This window comes from Hibiscus syriacus, unplaced genomic scaffold (genome assembly GCF_006381635.1).
Source record: "Hibiscus syriacus cultivar Baekdansim isolate YM2019G1 unplaced genomic scaffold, ASM638163v2 tig00005459_pilon, whole genome shotgun sequence".
Classification (NCBI taxonomy): domain Eukaryota; kingdom Viridiplantae; phylum Streptophyta; class Magnoliopsida; order Malvales; family Malvaceae; genus Hibiscus; species Hibiscus syriacus.
In genome coordinates, this window is record NW_024062058.1 from 2076051 (window position 1) to 2096682 (window position 20632).

At 32.4% G+C, this 20632-nt stretch overlaps 2 protein-coding genes across 3 annotated transcripts; one reads left to right on the forward strand and one right to left on the reverse strand.

The window, feature by feature from the left end:
* Window positions 1-3131: 3131 nt before the first annotated feature.
* Window positions 3132-5440, reverse strand: LOC120199645 (rho GTPase-activating protein 2-like). 2 transcript variants are annotated; one of them, XM_039200683.1, is made up of 5 exons: window positions 4975-5440; window positions 4554-4674; window positions 4107-4457; window positions 3510-4015; window positions 3132-3416 (listed from the first exon to the last, which is right to left on the reverse strand). In XM_039200683.1, exons 1-5 carry the CDS (start codon window positions 5304-5306, stop codon window positions 3407-3409), a joined length of 1320 nt encoding a protein of 439 aa, XP_039056614.1. In that variant the 5' UTR covers window positions 5307-5440; the 3' UTR covers window positions 3132-3406. The 2 variants fall into 2 exon arrangements, with proteins under 2 accessions (XP_039056614.1, XP_039056613.1); XM_039200682.1 differs by having other exon boundaries at window positions 3132-4015.
* Window positions 5441-11131: 5691 nt separating this feature from the next.
* Window positions 11132-12863, forward strand: LOC120199647 (NPL4-like protein 1). The gene is made up of 2 exons (XM_039200685.1): window positions 11132-12106; window positions 12585-12863. Exons 1-2 carry the CDS (start codon window positions 11147-11149, stop codon window positions 12837-12839), a joined length of 1215 nt encoding a protein of 404 aa, XP_039056616.1. The 5' UTR covers window positions 11132-11146; the 3' UTR covers window positions 12840-12863.
* The last annotated feature ends 7769 nt before the right edge of the window (window positions 12864-20632 follow it).

Sequence of the window (20632 nt, forward strand, 5' to 3'; positions counted from 1 at the left end):
ATGCAAATTCCCCGAGACAGAAGTAATAGGAAGATTTGGCTTTCACAAAAGAATTACTTGAAGAAGATCTTGTCACGATTCAGCATGCAAGATTGTAAGCCAATTTCTACCCCTCTTCCTATTAACTTCAAATTATCCTCCAGTATGAGTCCTAGCAGTGAAAAAGAGATGATGAATATGTCTCGAGTACCGTATGCATCAGCAGTGGGAAGTTTAATGTTCGCTATGATATGCACAAGACCAGACATTGCACAAGCAGTGGGAGTGGTTAGTCGGTACATGGCGAATCCATGCAAAGAGCATTGGAATACAGTAAAGAGAATCTTGAGATACATCAAAGGGACCTCAAATATTGCATTATGTTACGGAGGATCAAATTTACTTATCAATGGGTATGTTGATTCTGACTATGCAGGGGATTTGGATAAAAGCAAATCTACTACAGGATATGTGTTTAAAGTTGCTGGTGGAGCTGTAAGCTAGGTTTCAAAATTGCAGTCAATTGTGGCTACATCCACAACAGAAGCAGAATATGTAGCAGCTACACAAGCCAGTAAAGAAGCAATTTGGTTGAAGATGTTATTGGAGGAGCTTGGGCACAATCAAGAGTATGTCTCTCTGTTTTGTGACAGTCAAAGCGCCTTGCATCTAGCAAGGAATCCAACATTTCATTCAAGGACTAAGCACATACGAGTTCAATACCATTTCATTCGTGAAAAGGTGGAAGAATGAACGGTAGATATGCAGAAGATCCATACCAAAGACAACATAGCAGATTTCATGACGAAGGCGATCAATGCTGATAAATTTACCTGGTGTCGATCCTCTTGTGGCTTGTCAGAAACGTAAGCAACATGAAGGTACAAGGTAGAAAGAATGGTGTGAAGATATGATTGTTCTAATCAAATCTTCAAGTGGGAGATTGTTATGTTGAAAATCAAGTAAAGTGGCCCAACATATTGAAAAAATCAAGCAAAAATTTCGGTGCACATGCTTAATTCGGTGGAGCAGCAATTGTGGAAAATTGATAAATGGGAACATTACAATTTAGTCACTAAAATTTAGAGTATTTATAAGATTAGTCCTTAAGCTTCAACTATAAATACCCTAGCTCATTTAGCTTCAAAACCATCCCAAAGCTAATTTAGAGAGTTTCTTGAGAGTTGTTTTCTCCTTTTTATCGAGAGAGAATTATCATTGTTTTCTCCTTGGTAGATCGAGAGAGGTTGTAATTCCTATTTTCTCATAGTGAAATTCTTCTACCGTTGCCCGTGGTTTTTACCCTATTTTATTTAGGGGTTTTCCACGTAAATTTTGTGTATCTTTTTATCTTCATTTTTATTTTCTCAAATTATCAGTTGCGATTTTGTTCTATCCGATAGCCATCTTCCGCAACAATTAATTGAAATAAAATTAATTTTAATTTTAAAAAAAAATCTTTTTTACAAAAAAAACATATATCGGATTATACCAGTTTTGATTTCGATCGTTCAATTTTTTTTCTCAAATCATTTTAAAATTGAGTTGAATTTAAATTAGAAAAAAAATTGATTTAAATTTTATAATACAAATACAACTTGAAAGTCGAGTTTATTACAAATTTTAGGGGTAGGGCATCTAATCTCATTACAAGCTTTTGGTTTTTTACTACCTGAATTTATTTATTTATTATGTTTTTGTACAATGGTTTGTGTTTTTTATATAATTCTAAGAGGTGGAATTTTGTTAATTTCAAATAAAATTTTGAAAACAACATAACTTTTTTTTTATTGATTCTTATATTATTACCGGATGGATTAAGCTATAAGATTTTTACTATGCCTAAAATGACCATTTATCTCTTAAGAAACATTTTTTAAACTCAATGTTAAACACCATCAAATAATCCACAAACGCTTTTCAAAAGCTTCACTTTTACGATGTTTTTCAAAAGCAATGTTAAACAAGTCTTAAATCAAATATATTTATAAAATCTGATGAAATTATATATAAAAAATTGTAATAAAACATATATAAAATATTTATAGAATTATAAAAAGGTTGCTAAAGAGTCCATATGGGATGGGTGCATTACGAACAGAAATAAAATAGATGGTAGGATAAGGCTTACTTAGAGGAAGTGGGAGCTACCTAGGACCTTGGCAAGAACTTGCACTAATGTTTGAATATGTATAGAATACGTGTATATCATGATAATTAATAATAGTCCATCTTTATATTATTATTTTTTAATTAGATACTTATTTTTTAATGTCAGGTATAAATGTGTATTTAAAAAATTAAATTAAATTTTAAATCGAATAAAATCCTCTTAAATCTGAATAAGAAATAAATAAGGAGTTAAATTTTTTAGTCGAATTTAGATGGATTAAAAATTCTTCCTACACGTAATCATCCCTAACTGCACCACTTGATAGGTTGCAAAAGATCTATGTGGTTTTTTAGGAGGTCACATGTCAGGCTGATCCATGGCTGACGCAATAAAGGCACGTGGGGGGCATGCAACCCCCTCCAATTTTTTTTTTAAATTATGATTTATATCTTCAAATTCTTCATAACATTTAATTTGACTCTTCAAAAAATTGAGAAATTATAATTTAAATCTTTAAAATTTTCAAAAAAGTCTTAACGTGGCCCTCATAAAATTTTTAAAAAATTAAATTAAATTTATTTTTTTGAATGTTTTTTAATTAAACCCTCTCATAATTTTTAAGATTTCTCATTAAACTACTAAAAATTTTAAAATTTTTAGTTAGACCCTAATTTTTTAGAAAAGAAATGAAAATGGCGGAATCTTTTAATGTCTTTCTTAAAGATGGTGTGGAGCAGGTAACAATAAATACTTTAAGCACGGAAATAATTTGAGCTGTGAAGTGGGGAAAATAGTAAAATCAGGGGCTAAGATGTGATTTAAGCTTCTTCTTTTTCTTCAATATTATATGACTTGTTTGAAGCTTCTGTTGATGTTTATGTCAGCTTGATTTGTTGGGGTCTATTCTGTGAGGTGTTTTGGTATTTTTGGTGCTTCTTGTGATTTACCCAATTCAATGAAAGTTCTAAATAATGAGCTTTATAACATAAACTACAAAACATTGACAATAGGAAATTACAAGACGATCACATAGTCAGCTAACTAAGTCTAGATGACTTACCACTGCAAATCAACCACACCTAAAAGTTACAGCTACAGCTTCACTATAAAGCTGAATCTAACCCCCTAATTTTGCACATCTGCCTACATGTATCTAACACACTTGACGCCAACATCGGCCCGATTTTTCTCCGATCTTTAATCAAATCGATGTTAGAATTTCGGGAACACGTGCCAAAAGTAACAGACACACAAGTGCAGCCCTTGCTGAACCAGTGATTCAAACAAACAATCCGATACTGCTCTATCTGAGTTTCAACCAAAGCCCAACTTTATCGAAGCAACCGCAATGGAAGAGACGCCAGCATTGTTCTAAGCAATGCCGTGTCAGCTTCTGATACTCATTGGAGTGTCGTGTGACTCCACTACCTTGTTTGTTATCTCCATATCATCAATGTCCTCTCCATCGCTTATACTCGAGCCCGAATTATCGTTCTTGCTATCCGTAAACGATATGCTGGACTTGACATTGCAGCCCGACCAACTTCCCGGAGGAGTACTTGCATGTAATTCATCAACTTGTTCTTCCAAAATACTATATGTAACATCCTTGTTCTTCTCATCATCCAGTTGCCTCAAGAAGCACTCTGCTATTTCACCTAATGGCTCGACTTCATCTACGTCTTCGTATTCATTGTCGTCTCTGCTAGAGTAAACGGAATAATTGTAATCTGACATAGTTCCTTCGCAGCTCAAATCCGTCTCTTGCAGACTATGACAAGCATACTCCTCATCTGTAGGGCCATCACATGGATACGATGGACTTGCAGTCTCTTCACGCTCCCGTAATGTTTTCAAGATCAAGGTCTGGAGTAAGTTCATAACTTGAACAGCATGCATCAGAGCCGTCAACGGATCGGACATCTGTTACCAGAGAACGACAATCAACATAAACTGCTTCGTTTTAAAAACATTTTAAGTACATCTTTGGTCTAACAATCTCCCAGACATTTACCTGAGTCATATTCGGGGCAAAAACCATAGCGATATTCCTTGCATTCATCTTGTTTGATTCCTCTTCCTCAACGACATCCGCCATAAGATCAACTGCCCAATTGAGCAGTCCGGCTTCCATAGGCTCTAGTTGCTTCACGAGTTCGACATATTTGTCTTCGTCATCACAACCGAGAACCTGTTCTGGGGAAAGTCCATCCAACACCCCCGAAGGAAGCTCCCTAAACCAGGCTTTTATAAGGCCTGCAAGGCAATGGACATCGATGTTATCCGGCACGATACCCCGGTTCAGCTGATCTCTTACAAGCTCCTCTTGGCTATTCTCAGGATTTATCCTGAAAATCCCTTCTGCCTGCAAAACAAGAACAATTAAATAGCATTAAAATCATAAGCACATAAATCACATGTAGATATGAGCACCAAGTAGAAATGTATCGAAATTGAAAACCTTAAGGCCTCCTTGTGAATAAAGCCGCTCCTGCATCAACAACAGTATAGTGGGGACGCTGTTTCCTTTTGGATCCAATGAGCATTGCATTGATTCCGCGGAGACCCCAAATACATTCGCACTACATCCAAAAATATTTTACATTTCAATAAATCGTATTTATTCTTACTAGATGAACCCCAAAAAATTACCTTATCAAATCAAAATTCACATAAATTATAATCTAGTTAAAATTGCAGATGTTTTCCTCTGTCATTCTTTCTTTTCGTTGTAGTTACTAAAAATCAACCCTTTTCAGATCTAAACTGCACAAAAACTCTAACATTTGAACTATAAACAACAAAGAAAACTAAAAATCCAGCTGAAATCTTCTGTAAACAGAAACGAAATAGGGGGAAAAGGGGAAACAATGGGAATTTACCTTGCACTTGGAACACGACCGGGTACCTCGACTTGGAATTCAACGGGAAGGCCCAGGAACCCATTGAACCGATCAAAGGTCACATGGCTTACGTGTCGTACGTCGGTTGGCCACCCAATTTCCATTTGATGAATGGAGGAGGACACCGCATCGTCTTCGCTATCGACACGACACGACACCATGGATTTCCTCAAAGCTGCTAGAAGCAACGCCGACACGGAAATCTGGCTCTGCTGCTCTTCTTCCTCGCAGCTCTTGACTCCTCCTCTAGCTCCTCGCTTTCTACCACCGCCACAGCCACCTCCTTTGGTCACCATTACTGGAGCAGTCATTATCTCCACTGAGTTTGGATTTTGACTCTGTAAAAGAATCACGAGGTTTTAAATTTGGTAACGAGTTCTTTGTTGTGTTGCATTCAAAGTAGGAGAGAGTTGGGTTTTTCAAGTTCTCTGTTTGTTTCCTTTTATTTATTTATTACCAACTGCCACTTGTTTTTCAAATTTTACCTTTTTTTTAAAATAAAAAAAAACGTTATCTACGGTGAATCTTGGCATTTGGGGTTGTGGTTGACGTAATATTCGAGAGTGCCACGTATCCAAATGCCAACATGTACGGAGCTCCCTTGTAGTATTATTTATTTAGGTAAATTATATTCTCGAGTATTAAATTTTAAGTTTATATTGATTTTAGCATTGAACTTTAAAATGCATTCATTATAGTATACAATTTTAGTTTACATTCAATTAGATTATTAAGTCGTTAAACCATATATTAACTGATTATATGACAGTTTTAAGATATCAAATTTACGTGTCAGCATAGTTGGTATTTGATGATCATCACTTTATAGATTCGAAAAAAATAAGATCATACGAGGAAAAAATACTCAACCAAACAATTCGAAAAAAATGACAAATACAAAAACATCACTGTCAACACTAACATAAAAATGCATAACAGAAGCTACTGTAGAAAAGAGAAGGAGAAACAGAATAAGAAGAAAAAATAACAATTGATGATCAATATAAAATTAATAATATTGTCGACAAGAGAAAAATAGAAAAAAAAAACAAACAGCGCTAAGTTAGAAAAAGGACGATTTGGTTTTTCAATTACTAAGTTAATTATATTTTACCTGTCATAATTATAATTGAAATATTATAGATTTATAACATTTTAAGCAAACTTTATATTATATCATAAGAATATTAGATTTTTGTAATGTAACTATGTCGTATTTTAAAATTAATAAATAAAAGTGAATAGAGCCGTTGAGGACAAATTAGTGAGCTTGGGACAACCTTCGATTTGATAGCCGTTGTTTCCAATAAAGTTTACTTCCTTTTTCTGTCTACTCTTCTCCATTCCCTCGCGTGATGCAAGGAATTGCTTATTTAACTTATATTAAAAAAACAATAAAATAGATTGATTTGAATTATACTTTAATTTTAATTAAATTAAATTAAATTAAATATTTAAGATATTCAATTCGATCTTTATAAACATAAAATTTTATTGTCATATTATTTTAAAATATTTTTATTAGTATGAGAAATCATAAAGTAGTATATGTTTTAAAAATTCTATATCGTTTAGCAATGAACTTAAACACTTCTCTATAGCCATCGAGTTCGAACTCGGAACCTCTCACGAAAATAATGATCTCTTTATCACTGAGATCACTTGTTTCATATAAGATAATTGTATAAGATGTTTCTAAATTATGATTTCTTTTTAAATATATTATATATTAATTCTTAAAATATAACTCTTATTCTAAATTAGTCCATGAACTTTGAAATAATTTATATCACTCTTCAAATTATCAGTATCATTCCATTTTGATCTTTATACTAATGTGTTACTAATTTTACAAATTGAAAATTTTAAATTTGTTTTGGATTTTTTTTGAAGATCGAGTTCGTGACCTTTTAAAAAAATCTCATGACCCCTAAAAATAAATTACTATTTAGGTCACATATCCAATTCTTATTGCCTTAAAAAATAACTTTTATTTTTTAGAATGTCACATGTTTAACTCCCAAGGCTTTCCTAAACCAATCGAAGTAACAACATGAATAAATATAAAATATCTTAAAGTTAAAGGATTAATTTAAAATATGAATCATAATTAGAATATCGATATATAATACTTTAATATTTAGAGACTAATATAGTTTTAAAAACTTTTATACAATTAACTCTTCTAAATATCATGTAGCATAACTTTTAAAGAAGTTTTGTCAACAAAAAAAAAAAATCAATCGTAATCATGACCAATATTTTTTTTGAATTAATTATTAGTATATGATTTATTGATCGACTAATCTAGATCGGGTATTGTAGAAACGAGGGTGACCCTTCCGACCCAGTTTGCTTTATTTGCAAACGTCAGGATTAAAACCCCTAATTTTACTTAAGAGATTTAATATCTTATCTCATTATACCAACTGATTATCGATAATTATGACCAATATATTAATAATGAGTGCACAATCTATTGAATGAATTCAACGCATTAGTATCATCGCTTTCAACAAGGTGATTTATTTATTATTAAAATTATGTGATAGATTTGTTTTTTTATAATTCATAAAGATCAAATTACACGGATTAAACAATTTAATGCTAAATTTAGAAGACTCGTATAAGACCAAGTAAAAAATTTGTATCCATACCCCTTAATTGTTTTTGTTCTTAACCTAATAAACGTATCTTAACTTTTTAAACAATGTCCTTTTCAGGTCCCTCATCCAACGACTATCATGATTTCCCTCTTTAAAGAAGCAATTAGCAATAAGTAATCCTTTTTTAAGGGTAATCAATGGCACTGCCCCTACGTCTATTCATATGCTTTATAAATGAAAATCATGATTAAGGTAGCGATGGATGAGGAAAACAAAGCAATTTTCTTTTATTAATGTGATATCTCGTGATATTACTTGGATATATCATATTAATATTATGATAAAATTGTATTTGTCTAATTGTTAATATATTCACGGTTAATTAATTAACGAATCTTATGTAAATAAAAAATATTTCATTTTAAATTAGAAGGTTGATTCATAAATTTATAAAAATATTGACAACTTAATAATAATAAAAAATCTTATAAAAGAATAAGTAATAAATATTAACTGTCAATATTAAAAAGAGAAAATAACCTGACCAAAAATCTCAGATAATATACGATTTTGACCATATTTTTTTGGATTTGCGAAAATGACCAACAAAATCGTAATGCGATCTCTAATTCGCATTGCGATCTCCACTATCGCAAATTCGCGTTGCATTTCGTGTTGCGATAGTTGAAAATCGCGTTGCGATTTTCCATTTCGCGTTGCGATAGTTGAAAATCGCGACGCGATTTTCCATTTCGCGTTGCGATAGTTGAAAATCGCGTTGCGATAGTTAAAAAAAAGATTTTGTTTCTTAAGAATTTTCTCTAAAAATATAGTATCCGCGCGGACGTGTCAAATACACGTATTACCACGACCACGACCACGACCCGAGACGAGACGGACGGCGGCGGCGGCGCGCGAGAGTCCCCCTTGTTCTCTATCACTCAACAAGGAAGTGGGAAAGCCAAGCATTAAATACCATTCCCAATAGTGTTTCCAATACTATGTGGGATTTGAGCATTACCAACACTTGTTCCCAATACTATGTGGGATTGAGCCTTAAATAGTGATATTATTTTTGAATGTTTTGCTTAAAATTACAATAATCGCGATTGATTGTAGATTGACTTTTAATTATGACATATTTAATCGTATAATACTAATGCAATTGGTTGTTGATTCAGTTGTTTTAAGGTGCATGATTGTTAATTGTTTCCTGAATAATCACATTGTATTGGAAACAAGTGTTGGTAATGCTCAATCCCACATTGTATTGAAAACACTATTAGGAATGGTATTTAAGGCTTGGCTTTCCCACTTCCTTGTTAAGTGATAGAGAACAAGGGGGACTCTCGCGCACCGCCGCCGCCTTCCGTCCTGTCCCGTGTCGTGTCGTGTCATGTCGGTGTCGTGGTCGTGGTAATACGTGTCTTCGACACGTATGCGCGGATACTATCTTTTTAGAGAAAATTCTTAAGAAACAAAATCTTTTTTTTTTCACAACGACAACTGTAGACTATCGCAACGCGAAATGGAAAATCGCAACGCGATTTTCAACTATCGCAACGCGAAATGGAAAATCGCAACGCGATTTGCGATTTTCAACTATCGCAACGCGAAATGCAACGCGAATTTGCTATAGTGGAGATCGCGTTGCGATTTCAACTATCGCAACGCGAAATGAAAAATCGCAATGCGATTTTCAACTATCGCAACGCGAAATGGAAAAACGCAACGCGATTTTCAACTATCGCAACGCGAAATGGAAAAACGCAACGCGATTTTCAACTATCGCAATGCAAAATGCAACGTGAATTTGCGATAGTGGAGATCGCAATGCGAATTAGAGATCGCATTGCGATTTTGTTGGTCATTTTTCGCAAATCCAAAAAAAGTTGGTCAAAATCGTATATTATCTAGGATTTTTGGTCACTGAGGTTATTTTCTCTATTAAAAATGGAATCAGGTTAAATTGATAATAATTAAAATAACAATGACTAAAATGGAAATTTAAAAAAGTCCATGTTAAAGTATCATAACGACTTGTTCTTTGATGGAGGCTGCAAATTCCATTATTCCTTATGTGTTCCCCTTATTTTAATTGAATAATTAAACGAATCAATTATGATCTTTGACTAGTTTCTAATATTGAGTTTTAATAACTTAGTGTTATCACTATTATCTGATATTTCCAGAATCTATATTTTTAATTTTAAAATTTTTATTTATGGATATTAAAATAGTCTATTTTTTCAAATATATAAAATTATTTTTTTCATAATAAAAATATTAAATATTTAAAAAGTATTTTAAAAGTTATAAAAATATTATAGGATTATTTAACAATTAAAAAATATTAAGAATGTAAAAATATTTTTTAAATTGTAGAATTTAAAACATTCTGTAAATATTATTGAAAAATAAAAAATATACCTAAAAATCATGATGAGACAATACAATTGAAGGGAGTGAGTGGGGCATGCTCCCTTCTAGAATTTTAATTTTATTATCTATTTTAGATTTTTATATATTTTTTTATTAAAAAATATGTTTTCATTCCTCTTGAATTTTATAAATTATTCTCATTCTAAAATTTTAGAGGTTTTCCGTTAGCATAAAATTATGTATTTGTCTCTACATGTTCAACCTTTGTACCCTAATGACATTTTCATTCAAAGAGAAAATAAACTTCTCGTTTGATTTTTGGGAAAGTGTCACATAAAGTTGCAAATGAAGATCTTAATAGTTTATTTAATATTTTTCTGTGATGAATTTTGGTAAAAAGACCTAGTAGATCCCTCATAATTTCAATTTTGACAAATTAATTCTTATTAGGCTTAATACACACTTTTAGGTGCTTAAACTATACATCAAATTGATGTATTGTGCTTAAAGAACTTTTCAATAGCTTTGTGTAATATTTTAAATTTTTTATAGTTTTAAAATAGATATATTTTAGAATAAATATATAATATTCCGTGATTTGTATACGAAATTATAGCTATAAATTATTTTAAATTAATAATATTTTAAAGTAACACATGGGTTATGGACGGACCTGGTGAGTTGTTTATAGCTGAAACTATTACACATATTTTCCAATAGCTTTGTGTAATATTTTAAAAAATTTAGAATTTTAAAATAGATATATTTTAGAATAAATATATAATATTTAAAAAATTAATATTATTAGAACGTGATTTGTATACGAAATTATAATTATAAATGATTTTAAATTAATAATATTTTAAAGTTTTATTTTAAGATAATTTTAAAAAATAGAATTGTCTTATAGTTTATAAGATTTTTAAATATTTAGACGGCGTTTCGTGTCCTACCGTACTAGTATTCTCCGAGGGCAAGCGATCCACCAAAAACGAAAAGCTTTAAAAATCCCAACTCAACTCTTGCACTCCAAGAACTTGTTCTCTCCAACTCCGGCAGTAATTCTCTCTTTCTCCATTATAAAAACCAAATTTACCCGATTCAAAATTTTCACACTGGAAACGATTCCACTGTTCGAAAAACGTTGCCGTATCCATTCCGAGATGTTGCTCAGATTCCGCAGCCGTGACGGCCTCGAAAGGGTTCAAGTCGGCGGTCCTCACATATCAATCTCCCAATTGAGAACCCTTATCCATAACCAATTCCTTTCCACCGATCGGAATCTTCTTCTAGTTAAAACCCCCGCCGACCTCCTCCGCTTCTCCGACATGGCCGACCCCTCGGCTCCGCTCTCCGCATTGAACCTCTACCACGGCTCCGTTGTTTTTCTCTATTATCAGGGCGAACGCAACGTCCGCGGCGGACCCGCCGTGACCCCAGCCGGGTCGTTCGGGCGTAAGATGACAATGGACGACCTCATCGCTAAACAGATGCGGATCACCCGCCAGGAATCCCCTCATTGCGACTCCGTCTCCTTTGACCGCGATTCCGCTAACGCTTTCCAACAGTACGTCAATGAAACGCTGGCGTTCGCTGTGAAACGCGGCGGGTTCATGTACGGCACCGTCTCGGAAGAAGGTAGGGTGGAAGTTGATTTCATTTACGAGCCGCCTCAACAAGGATTGGAAGATGATCTGATTCTATTGAGGGATCAGGAGGAGGAGAATATGGTTGATGCCATTGCGGCTGGGTTAGGGAGGAAGAGAGTGGGGTTTATTTTTACCCAGACGGTAATGCAAGGCAAGAAAGACTACAATTTTTCGAACAAGGAGGTTATACAGGCGGCCGAGCTCCACGCCGAGAGTGGGCTGAAGGAGTGGGTGACGGTTGTGGTGAAACTGGAAGCCAATGAAGATGGGGGTGCCGATGTACATTTTGAGGCTTTTCAAATGAGTGATATGTGCGTTAAGTTATTCAAGGAAGGATGGTTTGTGACCAAGTTTGGAGAGAATGATGATCCCAAGCTTTCGAAGATGAAGAAAGCTGTGGTGGTCGGCGGGAAGGATGTTGAGGAGGTCGATAATGATTTCTTCTTGGTGGTGGTTAAGATTTTCGACCATCAGGTGCATAATTCTTCATCCATTATCTGATTTAATCAATTGTTGTGATAAGCAATGGCTATTGTTAAGACCATTTTCACTAAAACTTTAGCTGTAGAATTGGTTGTTCAGTTGATGATGTCAATGATGCTAATGATTCAGCTAAGCTAATAATGCTGTATATAGATAGTTTAACCTGTGATATAAAGGAATGTGTGGAGGGGTAGAAGAAGGCATACAAAATACTACCATCTGGCATTTTTGACACAGTTAATTTCTGTATATGAAGAAGAAAGCATCATATACAGCTAATTTAAAGCAAACTCAATTTACTACCAGTATGAGAGATGATTGTGAAATGATCCTGGAGACATATGATTAGTCGATTAGTATAGCTTGTATTTCGTTTATTAACTTGGACCTGTTAAGTGCAGGCTATGGTTTTGATCTTCTTCAAATTCACTTGAGAACTTACTCAATTGAATGGTTGGTTTGAATGCAGGGACCTCTTTTATCGACATTTCCCATCGAGAATCGGAACAACCTGGTGACGATGAGGGTTCTTAAGAATCATCTAGATAGGACGAGGAGTGTCCCGTTCTTGAAGAGAATTTCGGATTTCCATTTGCTGCTGTTTCTAGCCATGTCTCAGGGGCTTGGTTCCGATATCCCAGCACTTGCAGAGTGTGTTAGCACACAAACACCAGTTTTGGAAGGTTATCAGCTCCTAATTGAGTCCATGGCCAACACAGCCTAATGTCACTTTCTTCTTTATTTATTGCAAATACTGTCTACTTATGATCATCCATAGCAAATTACTTTATGTCTTTGTTTATTAGGATCATTACCATTTTCAGTTATTCCTATCCAAATCTTAACATTGTGCTCTACATTCAAATCTCACAAGTGTTGTTCATAATTTAATGATTAAAGATTTAAAAGTTTACCAACTTTCCAAAAGTTTTCAACTGCATTTTTTTTCTCTGAATAAGTAATTCTTGTTAATCGAGACATTATTTTTACTTATTATAGGACTTAAGTTTTCTCTCGTTTATACTCTACTTGGGAAAAAGGAATGGAAAGGCTTTGATAATTGGGTAAACTACATGTCTAGTACTTAAATTAAAGTTTAGTTTTTGTTTCATATTAAAATTTTGTCGTTAAAAACTTGACACATTTAATACTTAAACTATTAGTTTTGGTCTGTTTCGGTACTTAAACTTTTATTTTTTTTCAAAAGTTTACTTTAAGTTCTTAACGGGATACTAAAATGAAATAAAAATTAAATGTTAGGTATGATTTTAAAAAAATTAAAAATTTAGATACTAAAAAAGATCAAAATCGATGTGTTGAAGAAGAACAAAGCCGGCGAATCAGTTCCATCGGATGCCACGTGGCTCTAACATAATATTCAAGGTCTAACTGTTAAAACTTAAAACTTGATTAATTTCTTGATGTAAATAATGAGCATGAGTCGATTATCTATTTAACGATTTAAATATGAATTAGTTTTTGCCTTTTAATATTACATTATTTATTTATTTATTTATTTTTGGTATGACAATAAGTATATGATATATTAATTGAATAGTTTGAATTGGATATTGTAAAGGTGATGACGACATTTTTAATTTAATTTATTATATTCATATATGTCAAGATTCAAGCATATAATATTCTTAAAGGATCTAGTACCTTGTTTCAATCGGTAATGTTATTAGTACATTTAAACAGTTATACTATTAATTATTGCAATTAAAAGCTGTATACTTTTTTCTAATATTTTGTGACATAGCTTTGTTATTTTTGTATTCCTACTCAATTTAATGAGATTATTTCTTCTTAAACTGTTTACTTTTTTGACAGGTTAAATTGACTTAATAAATTGTTAAATTTAACATATTGGTGTGTGACACCTATAAATATGATTCATACAAAAAATATTTTGTCACATAATTAGAATTATGGTAAAATTTATTTAATTATTTTCAATTAATAATATTCTTTTATATTTATTAAAAAAATTAATTTTTTTAATTTACAATAAATAAGAACTCAACAATTGACTTTAATGAATTATTCTCTTAAAGATTCTAAAGTTAAACATCTACTATCAAGTGATTCATTTTTTTGAACAAATACTATGTAATAACCCAAATTTTGGTTGGCGACTAAAATATAAGTTTTGAAATTTTATTGGCTAAAGTATAAACTTTGTAAAAGTATAGAGACTAAAAATGTAATTTTAAAAAGTTATACATTTTAGCTCATAAATGAATAATTTAGCCTAAAACAATAACTTTCTTGGTAATTAGATTTTTTGTACGAGATTTGTATTAAAAGCTATAAAGCGATAAAATTCGGTATAGAAATCGGATAATTGGATCAAACTGGAATTTTACGAAAAATTAAAGAATGATGGATAATGGTTGAAAATGTTATTTCCATATTTTAGATTTGATAAATTTAGCATAGATCAGTGTAATTTTTTAGATTTGGCCGAATAGTGAAAAATTTAGTGACTAAAATGCAATTTTAAAAAATTGCATGACCAAAGTAGAAAGTCAAAGCTAAGTTGATTCACCTTTGACTATGAAATATTTTAATGGAAGTTATGGCAATGAAATTGTAAATATCAAGTTTCATTAATGGTATTTTGGAGATTTCTCGAGAATTGAATTTTAAATTCAATTAAATTAGATTTAATGCCAAATGTATTAGTTGTTAAATACTAGAATAATCAAGAAATTAAATCAATTTTTCAGCTCTTCATCTACCTAGGCCGAAACCTCCATTGCCATTAAGGTAAGGTTTTATTTTTTGATATTTTTAAACTACATACTTGATTTTTGGATTAAGTTAATAGATAGAGAATTAATCTTCAGTAAATTCTCTATCAATTGGTACAAGAAATTCATGTAAAGAATGCTTGGATGTTGAGATTTGATGATTAGTGTAACCCCCAGACCCGGTCTGTAAGTTAGACCCAAACCTAAGTGGTCACATATCCCATTCAGAGGTTTTTTTTACAACTTATAGAATATTAAATATAATACAGAACAAAATATATTAATAATACAGATATGTCCAAAACGATAGCAAATACATGTCACCAAACATAACTGAAAAACATATAAAAATATATGTTCGTACAAAATAAGTAGTTGATCTCCCATGATGCCAAATCTGCTAGCTTATGGTCTGCTGTTATCTGAAAAAGTTAAAAACTATAGAATGAGCTAAAAAGCCCAGTGTGCTCCAAACAGTACATAAAAACATACGAATAAAATATTCCAATAAAATCGGTTATCAAACATATTTTAAAATATGATCATTATTTCCATATAATCACTCAGGTTTCTATCTTTTATATATTTTCTCGAAACATACACCCACCTCCACACCAATAAGGACTTACCTAAGCACGAAGCTGAGGAGCCTGCAGTAATAACGTCTCCATCCAGTCGCTTCCATCACTACCTGCACACCAGTAAAGACTTACCCTAAGCACACATCAAAGGAGTCTACAATAATAACTTCCTCATCCAGTCACTCCACTCACTACAATGTGTAGGTTCCCCAGAACCATACACCCACCTGCACACCAGTTAGGACTTACCCTGAGCACACAGCAAAGGAGCCTGAAATACTTTCCTTAATAATATCCCAATAACAGAAATAAACATGTATGTATTTAGGTGAAATAAATATTAATTCATTAAAACATGAAAATGGTTCATGCTCATAAATCATATGCAGAAATTACATAAACCATACATCAGATCAGTAATATCCGGTAAATCAGGTGTCGGTAACCAGTATTCATAAAACAGGTATCATGTTGTAATAATATTCAACATCATCATAAATTTGAAACCATTTATATGATAGTTTAAAACAGTAAGATAACACCGTCAGTAAACACACCTGTAACAGTCTGAGAAATCAGATAGGGAAGCCTATTACTGGGTCTGTCGATCACGCTCTGCTGCAGCGCTAGATCCTACGAATTAGAAAAATCCATATTGGAATTCTACTATAAATAATCTTTATATAAAAATATACGGAAACCTATGGGTAATTCTTATAATACGCGGTTCGGACTAATCTGACGAACGAACAACACCGGACCTAACTGATCCTTGCTCAGGTGAAACACGAATACCTTCATAAAATATTTTATTGAATCAATTCCTTAACCAAAACTCTTAAAAATAATCAAAATATTAAGATACTAAGCCTTTTTGGGTTCACATGCTCGATTTGGGAATTTCGGGTCAGAATTTGGCAAAACGGACTTCAGAATCAAATTCAAGACGTCGAAAAACATAAAGTATGGCCTTCCGAAATTTCGAATTCTTGGTCAAAATCAAAGTCAACGGGTTTGAATGATGATTTGGAGACTTTCGGGTTCGAATTTGGTGAAACGGACCCCAAAAACGGATTCGAGACGTCGAAAACTGTCATGATAGGTATTTTCAGAAAAGGCTAAAGATCGTTTAATAGCCAGTCAAAGCCGGTCAAAGTTCTTATAAAAGGAGGTCAACAAGCTGTCAAACATTTTACATAAATAGCACCCCTTTTTAAAATAATAACCAAAATATCACCCTTTTCAAGTTAATTACCAAAATAGCACCAAAATCGAATTAATTCCCAGAATATCTCCGATCAACGTCAACGATCAACGGTCGGGTCGGGTCAACGGTCGGGACGGGTCGGACCAGTCAAAACCGGTTAAATCGGTTTTCCAGTTATGCACTCGCCCTGCGGCGGCGCGTATGGCGCGTGAGACCTCCTCTGGGGCTCTAAAAATCACGGAAAAATTTATAAAAATTATTTTGAGCGATTTCGAGATACTTACAAAGATCGATTCAAATTTTTGAACGGCAGAGAGCTCGATTTCATCAAATCTGAAACTTTAACAGCTTCACCTCCCCACGCGCCGCCGTTGACGGAGACAGAGGATGACATCGGCGGACTCGGAACGACACAAGGAACACGATGGTATGGGAGGTGTCGTAAACGGAGCAACGATCGGCGATGAATTTATGATTTTCTAGGCGATTGAGCTAAAAAAACGTCGATGCTTTGACTTGAAATTCACGGCGTTTGGTAGCGTTTCGCTTCAATTAATTTAAGGGGATTGTTCCTGACTCGATAACGAACACGATGGTACTTTCAAAACGGCGATCAGAATTCGGACGACGTCGGGATCATCGTCGGAAGTTGAGGTTGGGAGAGGGAATTCGAGAGGAATTGGTTTCTGATTTTCAGAAACCAACTCCCGTAATATACACCAAACTTACCTACTTTTCTTGGGCAAATTCAGGGCTTGGTCCCTGAATTTTCTTTAACTCTAAAACAAGCTACAAGTTTTAAAATCTTTCAATTTAGTCCCCAAAAATTTACCGATTTTCACAATTAAAACCTCAATTCCCAATTAAATATTATTTTGAAATTTTTGGGTTGTTACAATTAGGGTTTCTGAAGGTTTATGGATTTTGAAGATTTAATGGTAGATTATTATGCTTTTGATGTTGAAGATTAATTCTAAGGCTTTTGTGATGATTCAAACTAAGTGTAAAGCTTTGTATTGAATTCGACCATGCTTAGGGTTTTAGGAGATTGATTGATTTTGATTCAATTTGATATTATGATAGTTGGAATTGCATGAATTTGATCATAGGAGGTTGAATTCATGCTTGAAAATGAATGAAGTCCTTGTCTTAGTGCATTACTTAGGTTTGACCATAAGGAAAATTTGGGGGGAAATATTGAAAATTTTTCTCTGGTCTAGAATTGATATTAGAAGTATTCTATGTGACTTGGAGATCAATTTGGATCAATTTGGAGCCTTGAGATATTAAAAGGTTTTGTTTGCAAGTTATGAGTATTGTGGGACTTAAATGTATAAATGTGCGATTTGAGGTACTTAATGTTGATTTTTAATAAGCATATGCTAGAATTTTAAGTTGGAACCAAATTACAATTTTATTAAATTGTAATGGTAGAATTCGAAAGGTCCCAAATATTTAGGGACTTGTTTATGATTTTGCAAAGGTTTTGGTACCGTTATGAATAGGAAATTTCAATGCTGGAAATATTATCGATATCCTGGTTTTTGAGTTCAATTATTGAGTTGGGAGCAAATTACAAGTTTATAAGATTAGGTGGTTGAAATAAAAAATTTAAGAAAGTTTATGTTGAAATTGCAATGTCTTGAATGTTGAGGTATTAATTTAAGTGTTTTGTTAAAGTACTGAAAATTTAGTAATTATTGTGCAACGATCATAATGATGAATGATCATTATGAATTTAATATAAAAATTGGGGTGAATTCTAAAAAAAATCACAATTAATGGCTTGATTGTGTAATTGGCAAAAGATGAAAGTTTAAGAAGGAAAAATATTTAGAGATTTGAATGAGTACTTTGAGAAGTTTGAAGTTATATTGGAGATATAGTTTAGTTTGATATTGATTTAGTATCGAATTTATTTTTATAGAATTTTATAATATTAAAGTTAGTTTACGTTAGTATGATACTTTGTGTTATTATGTGATATTGTCATATCACGATAAATCTACCGATTCGAATGATCCGAAAGGGAAGGACCAAGCTCGTGATTTGGAGTATCGTATAAAAAGTTCGATAGTGAAACAAATGTGAATGCAATTTATTTAATTAATTATTCTGATTAAGGTCAACTTATGATAAGTCAACCTCATATTATTTTAAAAGTATGGTTTATTTCTTATTTATGGATAATTTTCATAATATCTTTTATAAAATTTTATGAATGATTTAGGGTATGAACTGCCTAAGTTATGATTTTTATGACAGTGAAGTAAAAATGATTCTGATTTTTGAAATGTTGGTTATTAAATGGTTATGATACGAACCATGTATGTTGCATTGAGAGTCATTGGTACAATTGGCATACCATGAGGTAGAGTGACTATGATTTTGATTTGGTACATCTGTATATATTATGTATAATATTGTTGGTATGAATGATATGATTGCATTTGGATTGCAAAGACCGACTCTGATAATAGCACTGAAGTGCTTATTGCACACACTCGTTTGACTCAAGTACCTTGCATTCTCTTAAATATACTTTGGGCTATGAAAATGGAATATAAACGTTCTGAAATGTGTCTGAATGAAAAAAATGTTAAATGATTACTCTGTCTATTATTGATTATTATGATTTTTGATGAAATTATAAGTTGATTTTTTTACGGTTATGATGAAGAAATAGCTTGAGCTAATTGATTTGAACGTTTTAAGATTTTATATGTATTATTTTGAATATTTTAATATATATATATATATATATATATATATATATATATATATATATATATAATCTCACCTTGAGTTATTACTGTCTCACTAAGTTTTATTCAGTGCGCGAAGATTTTCATGTGTAAGTTTGAACAAAGATTATGACGTGCGATGAGGAGCCTCCCGAACATCTTTTTGGAGATAGTCTATACTATCAATATTAGTAAGACGTCTAAGATGTTACTTTTGACTAGTAATGACATGTATATCTATGTTATCAGTAGTTTATTTAGAATTAGGTTAAATGGTCTGTAATAGTAATTATGACCATTTTATTTTGACTAGACTAGTCATATCCATATCCATATCTATGAATGAATAATTTAAACAAATATATGATTATATTCTAAAATGGTTTTTAAACGAAATGGTGATTAGGCAGTTATTATAAGTTAGAAAGCGAATCTATTTTTAATGATTAAATATTACTTTATGTTTTAAAAGATTAATGGAATAGTTTTAAAGTTGGAATAAGAATGTTTTAAAACGAAACAAAATTTTAAGCATTTATGTTCAGTGAAAATATGTAAAGTTGATGTGATATCTTTAACTCTTATTTCGAGACGTATACAAACTATGAGTGTTACATACTATCTCGTAATCACCTCGTCTATTAAATTTTTTTTTTGCAACAAACGAACATATTAATAGCACTACATTAAATTGATTTAGGGGAAAGGGTAATATCGGGTCGGGTTGACAAGAATTTTAGACTATCTTTTTTATTGTGGGGGTAGTGTGAGACCTTGTTAATAGGAAGAGTTGTTTTGTGAACATTGAATTGATCCTGCATAAGTTTGATTTTAGAGTAGTTTATGCTTGTTGAAATGCTACGTTCTTGTTCACAGATGAATCAAAAGAATGATAAAAATTAAAGACTTTTATATACGATGAATTCAAATTCTATTTTCTTTTCATTTTCCATTCTTTCAATTACTAACGATACTTACCATTACCTTTGATATTTCTGGTATTTCAAGAAAGGCCCAAGTTTCTAAGACAAAACATTTTATTGTCAAAGAATAGATGATTGGGGATGTAGCTCAAATGGTAAAGCGCTTGTTTTGCATGCGAGAGGTACAAGATTTGATCCTCTGCAACTCCATATATGTTTTTCATTTTTGGCTTATTTTTTGTTTCTTCCAAACAGAGCATGGCACCATTAAAAACATCAGGTACTGATGGTTTTCTTATAATAAAA

Coding starts and splice junctions, on each gene's coding strand:
- LOC120199645 (XM_039200682.1), bottom strand. CDS start 5,306: ATGACTGCTCCAGTAATGGTGACCAAAGGAGGTGGCTGTGGCGGTGGT. Junction 4,458..4,553: donor ATTCACAAGGAGGCCTTAAG/GTTTTCAATTTC, acceptor CTTGTTTTGCAG/GCAGAAGGGATTTTCAGGAT. Junction 4,016..4,106: donor TTGCCCCGAATATGACTCAG/GTAAATGTCTGG, acceptor CTCTGGTAACAG/ATGTCCGATCCGTTGACGGC.
- LOC120199647 (XM_039200685.1), top strand. CDS start 11,147: ATGTTGCTCAGATTCCGCAGCCGTGACGGCCTCGAAAGGGTTCAAGTC. Junction 12,107..12,584: donor TTAAGATTTTCGACCATCAG/GTGCATAATTCT, acceptor GTTTGAATGCAG/GGACCTCTTTTATCGACATT.